The following is a 13097-nucleotide window of genomic DNA, read 5'->3' on the forward strand; positions in this document are numbered from 1 at the left end:
CTAAAATTGCAGTTGTTTACATTTATCATTAGTTAAAATAAAGACAATGCATTTTGCACTAAAAGAACATACTTTTTTAAAAAAATCAAAAAAATCCGATTTAAATAAAAAAAATCGATTTTTTAAATTTTTATTTAAAAAATCAAAAAAATCACCAACCCTGTCCCCAAACATCAAACATGTACTCACATCTGAGCTCTCCGCCTAAATTTACATCACTTGCTGGGTGGGTATGGCCTCACAAGTTCGTTCCAGGCGGGATCACTTTGAACTGTGAACTACCACTGCAACAGTTTTCTCTACTCTCGAATTTGCGAGACAGACTGCATTAATGAAACTGGCATGCGTCATGCCACTGTGATTGGTCATCAAGGTTGACCACTCTTTGCACGCCATGAATCATAAACCCTCCCAGGTCACGTCAGTTTATTTTAGAGTGAAAGGAAACCATTTTACCGGTTGTGGGCCTTAACTTGGGTAACCGTAGATTTTTTCCTTGGTGTGTCGGCTAAGATCCCGCCTTTTCCTTGCTCCCGAGCACCAGATCTTAGATGGTGACCACTGCATTGTTTTTGTTTGAAAAAAGTTTGGTGTCCCTTACTCTATTTATAATGTATAATTAGTCGAATTGTTTTTAGAATGAAAGAAATATAAAGTTGTCTTTAAGATTAATTTACCACAAAGGAGCAGAACTTCAATTTATAAACTGAAACAGAGGGGAAAAAGTGTTTTTATTGCAGAGGAGTCTAGTTGTTCTGGGCTTGATGATTTTATGAGTACTTTGATGTGTCTACAGAGTTTTTCCAAAATATGCATATTTGACTTTTGTCTTTAGCAAGGCTCTTATTCCAAAATATCAGACTCAGACTATCACAGTATTTCATTTTGAAAGTAAGTTACTTTATTTGACCAAAGTGATTAGAATAAAGAAAAAAAAAGAAAGAAAAAATGTGTGTAATGTGGATGCTTGAGAGTTTATTCGTCTTGTGTGTTTCCATCTGTTTGGCTGTGGGCTCATACTCATAGATTATTTTTTAAAACTATTATTTTTTTTAACTTAAATAATTCAAGACGGATTTAAGATTTCTGTGCAGCTCCAGTAAGTTTAGCAACTTACTCCTTACTCCCTTGATCTCCTTTCTTATGTTACTTATTAAACTAAGAACAGTAACATTTTGGTCCTGTAGATTTGAACGATGATGCTGTGTCATGGGTCTAAAAAAAAAAAAAGAATTATGATACCTAAGTTAATATTTGTTTTTGTCTCTTGTATTTTTCAGATTTATAAAGAAAGTTTGTGAAGCCCTTGCGGATGCATCATGTACCTTTTAGCAGCATTATGTCATCTCATGAATTCAAGTTGTGGTGGTGGCTCTCGAGGCTTAGAATTAGAGTGTTGCAATTAAGCACTCTCAGTTGTATCAATGAATTGCACATTTTTCATCAATCCTAAATGTTGCCACTCTGGTACATCAGGTGTTTGGTAGAGGATGTCAGAAGAAGGACCAGCGGCCAGCACGTTAACCTTGTTACAAATTAAGTTGGAGCCCGAGTGGAACTCGGCCTTGGAAGACGTTAACATGGGGGCTTCTTCCCATCTCAATACCCCTGCTGTTGAAAACAATAGTAATTTGCAAGCTGTTGAAGAATCTTCTTCTCAAGGTTCTATATCCCAGAATTGCGAGGAAGGAATGGCGGATATGTCGAGTGATGATGAGAGAATTATAAAACTGGAGCCACCTGACTCTGACGATGAAGAGAGCACAGATGAGCTACTGAAGACAACTGTGGAAGCCACTTCTGCCATTGAACGGAAGAGCAATGGTGATTTCATACGCATAATAGGAGATCGAAAGTCTTGTGCCAAGCAAATCGAATGTGATGAGTGTGGGAAGATGCTGTCAGGAAGAGATAGCTACAGGCAGCATAAAGCTATTCATAAAGGGGAAAGGCCATACGGTTGTGGTGTCTGTTCTAAAACATTTATCACTAAAAAGCAAATTACTAAGCACATGCGGACTCACAGTGGAGAGAGACCGTATACCTGTACTGAGTGTGGCTACAGCTTTTCTGATCGTAGTTGTTGTGTTCGTCACATGCGACGTGCTCACTGCCGAGAGGCTGGGAAATTTCTTTGTAGTCAGTGCTTGAAAATTTTTCACTCAGAGCAAGAAATCATCAAGCATAGAGCTGAACATGAATTTCAGAAGAGAAACAAACGATTTGACTGTCAGTATTGTACAAAATATTTTAAGCAACGCTCCCAGCTTATGGCTCATGAGAAAATCCACACCCAGGTGAAAGAATTTAATTGCTCTGTGTGCTTTAAGGCTTTCCTTACCAAAGATAGATTAGTGAAACACTCGAGGACTCACTTGTTAGACAAGCCATTCCAGTGTGGAGAGTGCAGCAAAGGTTTTTCCACCAAGCGGGGGTTGTTGGATCACATGGCCCATCACTCTGGTGAGAAACCTTTCTCCTGCACTGTGTGTAACCGAGGATTTATCAGAAAAAGCCATTTAGAGAATCATATGTCCGTTCACTCGGAGACAAAACCTTTCAAGTGTGACCGTTGCTTTAAATGTTTCGCCCAGCAGACCTACCTTATAACTCACTCAAAGGTTCATGAGTCTTGTAAGCATTTTCATTGCTCGATGTGTAGCAAGCGTTTTCGAACCAACAGTGCTCTCAAGCTTCACCAGACAATGCACAATGAGACGTGGGAGTACTCGTGTGATGACTGCGGCCGAAAGTTTGCCAACTTAAAGTACCTAAACCGCCATCGGGTGCGGCATGATGAGTCCAAGGGCTACAAATGTTTGGACTGTGGTAAGACCAAGTGGTCAAAGGCTGAGCTGATGGAACACATGCGTGCACACACAGGAGAACGTCCGTTTCAGTGTCCGGTGTGTGGCAATTGTTTTGCATATGCCTGGAGTCGAAAGATGCACATCAAGAAGTTTCATTCAGATGTTAAGACTGAGCCTAAAGAAGAAATCTAACTAAGCCATACAAAAGTTATAATCTACGTACTGTATTTCATGTTTATTTCACCACTGCCCAAGTCATTTTTGGAAAAAATGGAACTAGAAGGTCCACTATATATTCTTGGTTCTTATTTTTACCTGTGGATAGTTCAAAAAGCTTTACTTTTGCCTTTGACTTTGAGTTTGATAATCACAGGAGAAAAATTAAAGTAGAAGGTGTTGACAAAAAGTAGACCAGTTTACTCACCAAATAACAAAGTGACTTGGGGCAAGTGTGGGAAGAACATGACTTTAATATGCCTTTGTTTAGACTTATAACTGAAAACTCATTACATGCCTTATGATATTTATTGAACTGCCATGTGTTTTTGCCAGAGCTGACATATTATATGTGATAGAGAATGTTCTATAGAAAGCAGCTGCTGTGAAGTGTGGAGGGGGAGATATGGTGCCCTATGTTCAGGTTCATCCAAAAAATTTTAAGCACGATACAGAGTGTCAGTCAAGTGCCATGCTTCAGTCTTTAGCCAGTTCAAGGAAGCAAGTGTTTAACTTGAGATTGCAATGGTTAATTTGTTTAGATCCAGGGTTTAGTTGTGTCTTGTTGGTGTATCGTTGTTTAAAAAAATATTGTTTTCATTAAATTTGTTGTGAGAAATCAGCTGTATTAAAATTAAACAGCTCATAAGTTTGTACGGTCTAGCATGCAAATAACGAAATATGAAAATGATATCAAACAGAATTTTAGGTCCAAAATTTTGTTTTATACATGTACTTGTATTTTTTTGTATTTGAATCACCTACATATAGCAAAATTCGTACACAATGAAAAGATTTCTGTGTCCCATAAATTTCACTGTATGTGCATGTTAGACTCTAATTTTACTGTTCATCGTAAGCGTGATATCTTTACGGAAATTTGTGAAAGCTGTTGCATTGTAAGGGCTATTTGTTATACAGTTCAGCAGGTTGTAGATATTATAACCATGTTACCAAAGATACTAGTCATTGTTATTTTAATTATTTGGTTTATATTCTTTCACATGAGGCCTATTTGTTACATTTGTTTGACTGAATTCATGACTGTTTCTCTATTTCAGTTGATTTTGTTTATTTTTTATAGATTTTAAACAGCATTTTATTCTTTTTCACTGTGCTGTTGCAACCTACAATCAATCCAATGGCATTTGTATCCAGGTTGACAAAAATAGAAAATGAAGTTGATAATTTAATATCATGTAGTGCGTGACTGATTAGTTTCCTATCTGTTCCATTACTGTCTGACTTAACGAGTTACAACCCTTCTTTCATGCTGCATGATGTGTCCTTGATATGGGGCAAAAATCTACTTTCTGTCCAAATAATGACTTTCAAGCTGTTGTTTTTTTAATAATTTCAGTAATATTAATGGACTGCAAATCATATTTATATAGTAATATAGTCATACAATATAATATATATATATAAAGTTCCAAGCCTGGCTTTTATTTTTAAAATGTCAGACTTTAGGCATGTTAAGATGACAAGATATTATACTTAACTGAAGAGTAAAGGGCATAATATTATTTTTGTCTGTAATGTAATGCATTTCGTGGTGTTAATTTTTCAGTATTCGCAAGGTTGTTTTTTGTTGTTTTGTTTAGCATAATTATGTTGATAGTTGATGGGACCTCTAGTTTCTGTGCAAACTGTTCTAGATTTCTTGGTTAAGTTGTTTGCTTTTAGTTTTGTTATTGGTGGTAAACTGTAAATCATTCATCTTGAGAAGCTTATATTCTGACAATAAGTAAACGTATCCAAAATTGAGTTTGTCAATTTTTCAGCACTTGTCTTTAATTTTTTGAATGCTTAATTTTTAGAGTTATTATGTATTTTTCTCTTGTGTATAATTTTTCTGCACTATGTCATAAACAAGCAAATAGATCTAGACATGGGGATATGTTAGGTCAAAGATAGCAGATGTGATATGAAAACTGTCCACTTCAGTTTGGCTTACTATTTCAGACTAAGCATAGTATGTGAGGCAACGTGGTGAAATCTGGTTCTCGTCAAAATTATGCACCTGGCGACCCCCACCTCCTTCAGTTGCAAATATCTCGACTTCTGTTCAAGAAAGATGGGTATCTTTTTCATCAAAAGCAAGACACATGAACAAGCTAAGATGATACCAGTAACTCCACATGCCCAAAAATTGACGAGTGCCTGATTTCACCACGTCGTAACAACATATATGTTGTTGTTCCCTGATGGCACAATATTTTTGTAGATATTAATGTCTGCTCTTTCAAAAATATTAGAAAATCTAGTAAAGTGATCATTATATCTGTAACTTTTTTTTTTTTTTTGACAAATCTGATTGTGATATAATATGTGTATGTGTATCTCGAAAATAATTTAAAATGAAACATATCTGGTGACAGTTGAATGATCTGACTATGATTATTTTTATGTCTGTATGTATAATTTAATATTAATTACGATAAAAATGAAAAGAAATCTCGTGTCTTTCTATGGTTTGATTTCTGAATTATTTAAATTTTGTTTTTAAGTTCAGGACTTTTGTTATTACTGTGATGGTGAGTGATAAAAAGGAAAGCAAACTGATTCTTGCTTTAAGGGCATGATCTTGAACACTGACATTGGCCGTTATTCTGCTCCACTCATTTCTGTTACTATTTTTTGCTGGGGGATTTGCTTTTTTATGAACCCCTCCCACTCCCATTTTGTGAAAGAAATTTCAAAGATTAGGGTTGGAAAGACTCTGCTTTTAGGGTGGAAACAACTGTCTCATCTGTCCAATTTCTCCCAAGTGAGGATAAAACAGCTTTCTCCACTTTTTATTTTCCTTTGAATTTTACATTTTCTTTCAAATTCGTAAAGTAGTGTGTAGTATTAAAGGGGGGGGGGGGTGTGCAAGCATCTCGTGGCGTCGGTGGCCTAGTGGTTAGGCTCTCGGACTCGCAACCGTAAGGTCGTGGGTTCGAATCCCGTCAGGGGCCCGACGTTGTGTCCTTGGGAAAGGCACTTTACACTTATTTTCCTCACTTCACCCAGGTGGGAATGGGTACCTGGCTATAGACAGCGAAAGATCTTGTCAGTTTGTTAGTGTTTGAACGCTTAATCAGCTGCTCGCACTGTATGCTTCCCGGGAAGCTGAGAATGTTTCTGAGTGTTCTATGGTCTGCTGGGGTAATAATATAGTGTAAAGCGCATAGAGCCTGCTGTTGAGCGGGGATATGCGCTATACAAATGCTATCTATTATTATTATCTCTTACTAATACTAATACATGTTTTCAAGTAGATATCAAAATAATATCCAGTTCTGATTTGAAAACGTATGATAAGGATTTGCATATTTGAGATTGTTTTCATAACGGTTCTTTCAAGGTCCATTTTCTTTGAAGACACACTGTTATCTTGTGTTTCTCGAAAAGTTGTGAAATTTGTAAAAATTATGCAGTAGTTGCAGCCTTTCGGAATTAGGGGACTAGTTAAGTGCATATATATGTAACTTCAGGTGGAGATGACTAGTGAGAGATATTTCACTCGTCAGCTGGCCCCTATTCGCACCTTGTTATTCGCGCAAGATAGGTAACCCAGTGCCTCGAAACTGTTTCATGCCGTACATTTCATCGTCTTTTTCTCTTGAAATCACTTCCCCTTATTATTTCCTATAGTTAACACTGGGGACAGAGGGAGGAGTCATCTCAGTTAATACGTCGGAAGTAGTGGATGTGGGGAAGTTGATCAATTAATGCGTGCATAATTAATCAATTCATCAAATTTATGCTCCAGGGAAGGAAGAAGAAGAAGAGGAAAAAGAACAAGAACAAAAACAGAACTAGAGGAAGAAGAAAGTAGAAGAATAGAAAAGATTTGGTGTATTACGCGCACTTATGCAATGAGATGCGGGCCAGGAATAAGGAGAGGGGACGTGACCAACAGACAAGCCAATAATTATAATTACTGTATACTGACCGAGAGGAAACATACAGTATTGACTGAAACTTTGACAGTAGTAATATAACATTAATATGTTAATTTGATTTTAACGCAATAAGAGAGGACTTGGTTTTACTTTTCTTTATACATATATATGCGAAGGTTGAAGCTTTCCTTCTCGCAGCCAATTTGTAGCCACCAGAGTCAGCGTCTCGGTTGAGGCACCTCAAAAAATGATGAAGTCTGATGGTAGTGAAGAGGTTAATGGACAGGAGCTTCAGTGGGCACTTCCTGTTTCTCCGGCAGTCAAGAGATATGTTCAGGGTGGCCTCAATTTCAATCCTCTTCTTGACTGGTCTGAACCTCACGTCCGTGGCAGCGCGCAGAGAGTTGAAGCTATCTTTAAAGACGATTTCCGCGCTTTGCAGGCAACGTTGAAGTACAATAGATGGTATCGTGAGTCCACCATCATTTATGTAGGGATACTTCTTTGCCGAGATGAAAAAGGAATCTGGCTCTTGCCTTTCCTGTGTGATGTCACTCTTACACATGTCACATACAATTTTAGAAAGTTTTTTAGCCACGTAACTGGAAATGTATGCTATTATGTCCTTTTCTGGGGCTCTTTGCACAGAAGAGCTTGCACAACTCTGCAATATCAGCCTGATGGTCTGAAGAAGATCATGGAGGCGGGTCTTGACTGCGTGGGTGGCTCCCTTTGCAGTGATATTTTCCAATTTAAAGAGGAACGTGTCCACATCGGCTTGGCAATTGCTGCCTTGACCAGGAAGAAGGATCGCATTCACCTTAGTCTGGGTGAGAGCTGATCTAAACTCCCTACAATCTGGGTTGACACGATGACCACCCTTCCCCCGAACTACAGAGAACAAGTTCTCTAAACAGTCCTGGTTCATGCGATTGGTCAGGAGGAATTTCATCTGGCAATTGTTTGAGAGATCATTCCAGAGCTCCAAGAGACCTGCAATCGTCAATTTCCACCCCTCAATGCATGGCAGTGATCCAGCCTTGTTGGTGACTTCTATGCTATCTCGAGCCACGCCAATTTATCCTGTAGAAATTCGATGTGTTCAGAAGATGGTGATACAACTTGGGAAAAGGATGCCTTTGCATTAAGGGAAGAACTGTTGAAACAGTTGAAGAATCTGTAGAATTCCTCCGCAAAATGGGCCGTTGCTATCGCTTCGGATGGGAGGTCGCCGTTAAATAAATGCCAACACTCTTTGTGACTTGACGAGAACTTAAATGATCAAGCACAATGAAGACATACGTCAGACGATGCGTGACTGGGACAGAAACAGAACAGAAATAAAGCGGATGAATGTATGATTGACAAATAAGGGAAAAAATAATAATGGACTCAAAGAACAGATACGAATGATGGCACATACATGTAGTCTTGTCGCTACTGAATGATATTCCTCAACGACCCCCCCCTCAAGTCTTTTGAGTAGAACAGAAAAGACTGATGTAATGTCAAGGAATACTGGTGATATAACAAGGAACATAATGAAAGATAGGAACTATGGCAATATCTGCTTGGACGGACCTATGAAAAGAAACTAAGGAAGCAAATGATAGATCAATGAGTGTCAGAATCAGACTTTGATTTAGAGTCAATTGGCTTGGGGCTCTGTCTGGCCAATAGTCCTGCTGATCGCAGAGGGCCGCCTGGAGGCTTATTGGAACATCTTGCTCTTGTTGACCAGGGGCGTTGTGTGGCCTGGAGCGCACATAGAGCATGTGGGGTGGCTTGAGCCTGAGGTTGTAGAACCACCATCTCGACAGCAGGGCGTGGATCAGGTGCTGATTCTTGCCCGGATTCAGGGACAGTAGGCATCGGTGGATCGTGTGCGGGGGGTCCTGAACGCCAGCTGGTTGGAGTAGATCCGGGCAAGGAGAGGGCGGCAAGGTCACGCTGGGCTTGGCATGCTCAGGGGTGTGACTATTCTGAGGCGCTGGCACTGGTGGTGAGGTGCCACTTGGGATCATCGTCAGTGGTCAGCGAGGGACCACAGGCATGTATTTGCGGAGGAACTTTCTGTTGCGAAGGGTGATGCGGCCAGAGTCATCCACTCGAACGAAGTACTGGTCGAATTGACGTACTTCCACCACAATGCCCTTCTTGTCCCATTTGGTCGGGTGGGCTCCAGTTTGGTTCTCACCGACGATGAGTGGAGGTAAGATGTGAAGGTGCTCAGACAGGCGCTCAGCGATGCGCATGTGGCGGTTCCTCAGTGCCTCTTCTCGTAACAGAAGGGTTTCACACCAGGTACCTTGAGGCTGATACTTCCCAGGGTGGATGGGGATGAAGTCCCGTATTGGACGTCCAAAGATACACATCACTGGGGATAAGTGGGTGTCACAGTCAGGAGTGTTCCTATACCTCAGCATTGTGCGCTGGAACTTGTCAGTGTTTAAAGATCCTTGTGCACCTGTGTTGTCAGTGATCAATCGTTTCACTGTCTTTACTCCAACTTCAGCGCGACAATTAGAGTGGGGAAAGGCGACTGAAGAGATCCTGTGGTGGACACTCCAGTTGCGAAGGAAGGTGGAGATTGCCAGGGACGTGAACTCCGGTCCTCCATCCGATGTCAGTTCATCACTGTTGCCATACGTGACGAAGATGCGACGCAACGCGGCCGGAAGATCCATGGGAGGCTTCTTCAAGGATAGGCCAGTTACTGTACCTGTCGACTGCAACTAGGTAGTTGTGGCCTCGATGAAGAAAATAATCTGCCACAATACATTGGAATGGGTATGCCAGTGCTATTGGAGGGGTGGGAGGTACTCTCGGCTGGGAAGGTGCCATGCGGTTGCATGACTGACAGCAGGCCCGCACTTCAGTGATGGCCGGGTTCATGCCGGGCCAGAAGAAAGAGGCCTCAGCTCGGGAACACATATATATAGCAGCTTGGCGGGCGTAGCACTCTTGACCAAGATGAGCCTCACTCGCCGTTACCTCCTCCCTGTCAACATGAAGATGACAGCCGCGAATCGTGGGGCCATTGACATCATCGGAGCCCTTCCCCTTCATATTTCCTCTACGTCTCCGCCCAACACAAAGCTGGTGACCCACCAGATGGTGTACTTCACCACATCCACTGGTCGGATGTTCCTAAGCAAGCAAGCCTGTGTGGCTTTGGGAATGATCTCTCCTAGCTTTCCGACCATTGGCGCCACCAATGCAGCCATCAATTCGAAAGACAAGCCGGTTCGCGGGTGCTCCCACCGCCAACCACCCCCGCCACCACCAACCTCCCTCCCTCTTCCTGCCACAGAAGAGAACAGAGAGGGCTTGGAGCAGTGGCCCCTAGATCACTACCAGTCCAGTACATTCAACGTGTGCAAACATCAACCACTACCAATCATGTCTGGCCCACCCATCCACCTCATGGTGGACCCTGACGCCTGTCCCATGGCTCACCACACCCCCATCCCGGTCCCTGTCCATTTGCAGGACAAGGTCAAAGCCGGCCTAGATCAAGATGTACGACTGGGGGGTCGTCGAGCCTGTCCCATGTTTCTGTCCCTGTCACGCATCGTCTGCCTGACGTATGTCTTCATAAATAAATGCCAACACTCTTTGTGACTTGACGAGGACTTTAATGATCAAGCACAATGAACCGTTGTGGTGATCCCTGCTGCAACTGAATGGCTCAAGACTTGGACTGCCAGCTTGACGCTAAGGTTTGCAAAAATGGTGGTATCATGATGTCCCTCCTAGTTAACTTTGGCACCATTCGGATCGGAAAAGTTGAATCTTTTTCGAGGAGCATCTAAATGAACTTCCACAATACCACCTTTCCGTCAACCAAATAGCCACTTTTCTTTATGCTATTCCTACTGCTTTTCATAAGGTGAGGAGGGGAGGGTCGAACATGACGAATACTTTCTCGCCGTTGATTAGAAAATAGGACCTTTCCCTACTTACGCCAAGCTTCTGGAACACTGCCCTATTGTTGCTGCCTTGATCCCAAATCAAGGTAACACCTTCGGATACAATCCCAATTCCTTTATCTTGGCAATTATATCTTTCTTCACTATTGCGTGAAGGACATGCATCTTTGTTGACCCGTGAGAACGGTAATAAGCTAGTGGTTGTTTCCATTTCACTGCAAGTCCCCTAACCATCACCACTAATGCTTCTGATGCGGCTAAATGCGTTCTGCCCAATAATCCAAAATCCTCCACTCCTTCAATTTTGTCATTCATACAGTCATAACTGGAAAGATTTCTTTAAAGCCATTTCATCTATGATAACAGTGCAACATCTTTCCATTTCTGACATACCAGCAACTTTCATTTTGAAGACATGGTGGATTTGTTGGCAGACACCAGGCCGCAGATGGATATATTTCCCATCGCCCTGGAAAGTGTACCTGGTGACGGTAGGCACAGTCGTTTCCTAATCATGAAATAAGCTTTTGGGATTGTGTTGTTCAACGCCAGAGCAAAACTTTTTTCACTAGCGTCCATCTTCTTCCTTGCTTGCTTGATTTCACTCCTAATTTGTGTCATTACTATTCCGAGACTTGCCTGTGGAAGGTGATCTTTTAGCATATTTTCAATTATATGTTTCAAATCTGTGGTTCCGGAATAGGAGATGCACTGCTTTGTTCTGTGGGTGTCATCATCTTTAACCTCTTCTTGAACCTGTAGGTTTTATTCCTTTCAGCAAAAAGGCGGTTTTCTTCTCTTCAATCCTTTCATCACATGTTCACTCATCTTTATCTTTTTCGACATCATCCAGTTGGGTACCATCTTCTGAACGAGGTGCTGTTGAGAATTTGGGCATGGGCATCGTGCGTTCTTTAGGTAGTTGCCGAGTGGGTGTTTGCCTCGGCGGGGGATTTGGAATGGCCAACGATGTAGGAACGGCGTCCTTTGTCAAGAGTTTCCTTCCTTTTGTTTCCTAAAAACAACACGGCTCAAAATGTACTTCGCACTTGACATTGTTCTGGTTAAGTTTTTGAGACGTTTTTTTCTCTAAATCTGCTCTACGTGAACTAATCACCCATTGTCGAGACCTGTGACAAATTCAGGAGGCATTTGAACTTCTAAAAGTTTTGAAGTGAAAATCAGGGCAGTTAATTTTGGAATTGTACAATTAATAGCACTACACCACTTTGAAGTACGGTATGTGTAGAATTTTTCATCAAAATCTTAACTAGAATGTTCTGACTCCATCTTTCATGTGTGGAAGTGGGTATGACGTGACGGTAAAGAAAGAGAAATGGTGTTTAAAACCCATTCAGACCTATCCCCTTACTTAATTTACTATGAAAACAATACGGTGATTCATCTGTTGAGAGAAACAGGCTACTATTAGTTGTACGGCGTGAAACTTTCTCCGGACGCCTGACCCCAATCTCGCCTGAATCGAGGAGTGATGTGTCTCTACCTCTCAGTCTTTGTCTCCGCTTCAGGTCAGAGGTTTTAATTGTTTCTACTCTTCCATTATTATTAATGAAAAATTGTCGAGATCCTGAAAGTGAAAGGTTTACATGATGTGTGAGAGCATTCGGACAGTTTAGATCTGTAGTAAATTGCTAACATATGAGTTTACTTAAAGTGCTGTCAAAAATGTGTGGCGCAACTCATTGTCAGATATCTCCTTTACTATCGAACATAGATTCTCCAAATTTTGCACAATGACTTATATTATCTATTTATGCAAACAGATGAATATTTTTCAGGCACCTGTACATTGTATTCTAGAAAATTCCTTAATAAATACTAATAAAAAGTCCAAGTGGGTAGTTTCTACTGATTTTTAAAAGTTTACAGTTACAGCTGGGGGCAATATCGCTTTTAAAATGGTCTGTAATTTTTTCCTGATCGCGACATTATGCCTATTGAACGAATGTTTTGAGAACCTTAAGTAAGTGCAAAAAATGTGCTCACTATATATAAAATCAATTTTTTCTGACAAGTTTTACCACTAAAAAGTATCATTGGTGAGCTGTGACGCTGGCCATATATGAGTATGCAAAATGTGTGTGAGAAACAGGAAGTGCTGTGAACAATCCCAATTTCGGTTTAATGAACATTTATAGTATTTTATATAAATTTTATGAAGAAAAGTTTTTTAATCTAGTCTCAATTGTTGTGGAAAAATAGGATTAAGTTGAGAAAAATTGATACAA

At 40.8% G+C, this 13097-nt stretch overlaps 1 protein-coding gene across 1 annotated transcript in view; it reads left to right on the forward strand.

The window, feature by feature from the left end:
* Positions 1-4195, forward strand: part of LOC101854541 (gastrula zinc finger protein XlCGF26.1) — a 7333-nt gene extending 3138 nt beyond the window's left edge. The window contains exon 2 of the mRNA XM_005111432.3: positions 1281-4195. Within this exon, the coding sequence (XP_005111489.1) occupies positions 1491-3002 (1512 nt within the window). The 5' untranslated portion in view covers positions 1281-1490 and the 3' untranslated portion in view covers positions 3003-4195. The remainder of the gene's footprint in view (positions 1-1280) is intronic.
* Positions 4196-13097: the final 8902 nt, after the last annotated feature.

This window comes from Aplysia californica, unplaced genomic scaffold (assembly GCF_000002075.1).
Source record: "Aplysia californica isolate F4 #8 unplaced genomic scaffold, AplCal3.0 scaffold01057, whole genome shotgun sequence".
Lineage (NCBI taxonomy): Eukaryota > Metazoa > Mollusca > Gastropoda > Aplysiida > Aplysiidae > Aplysia > Aplysia californica.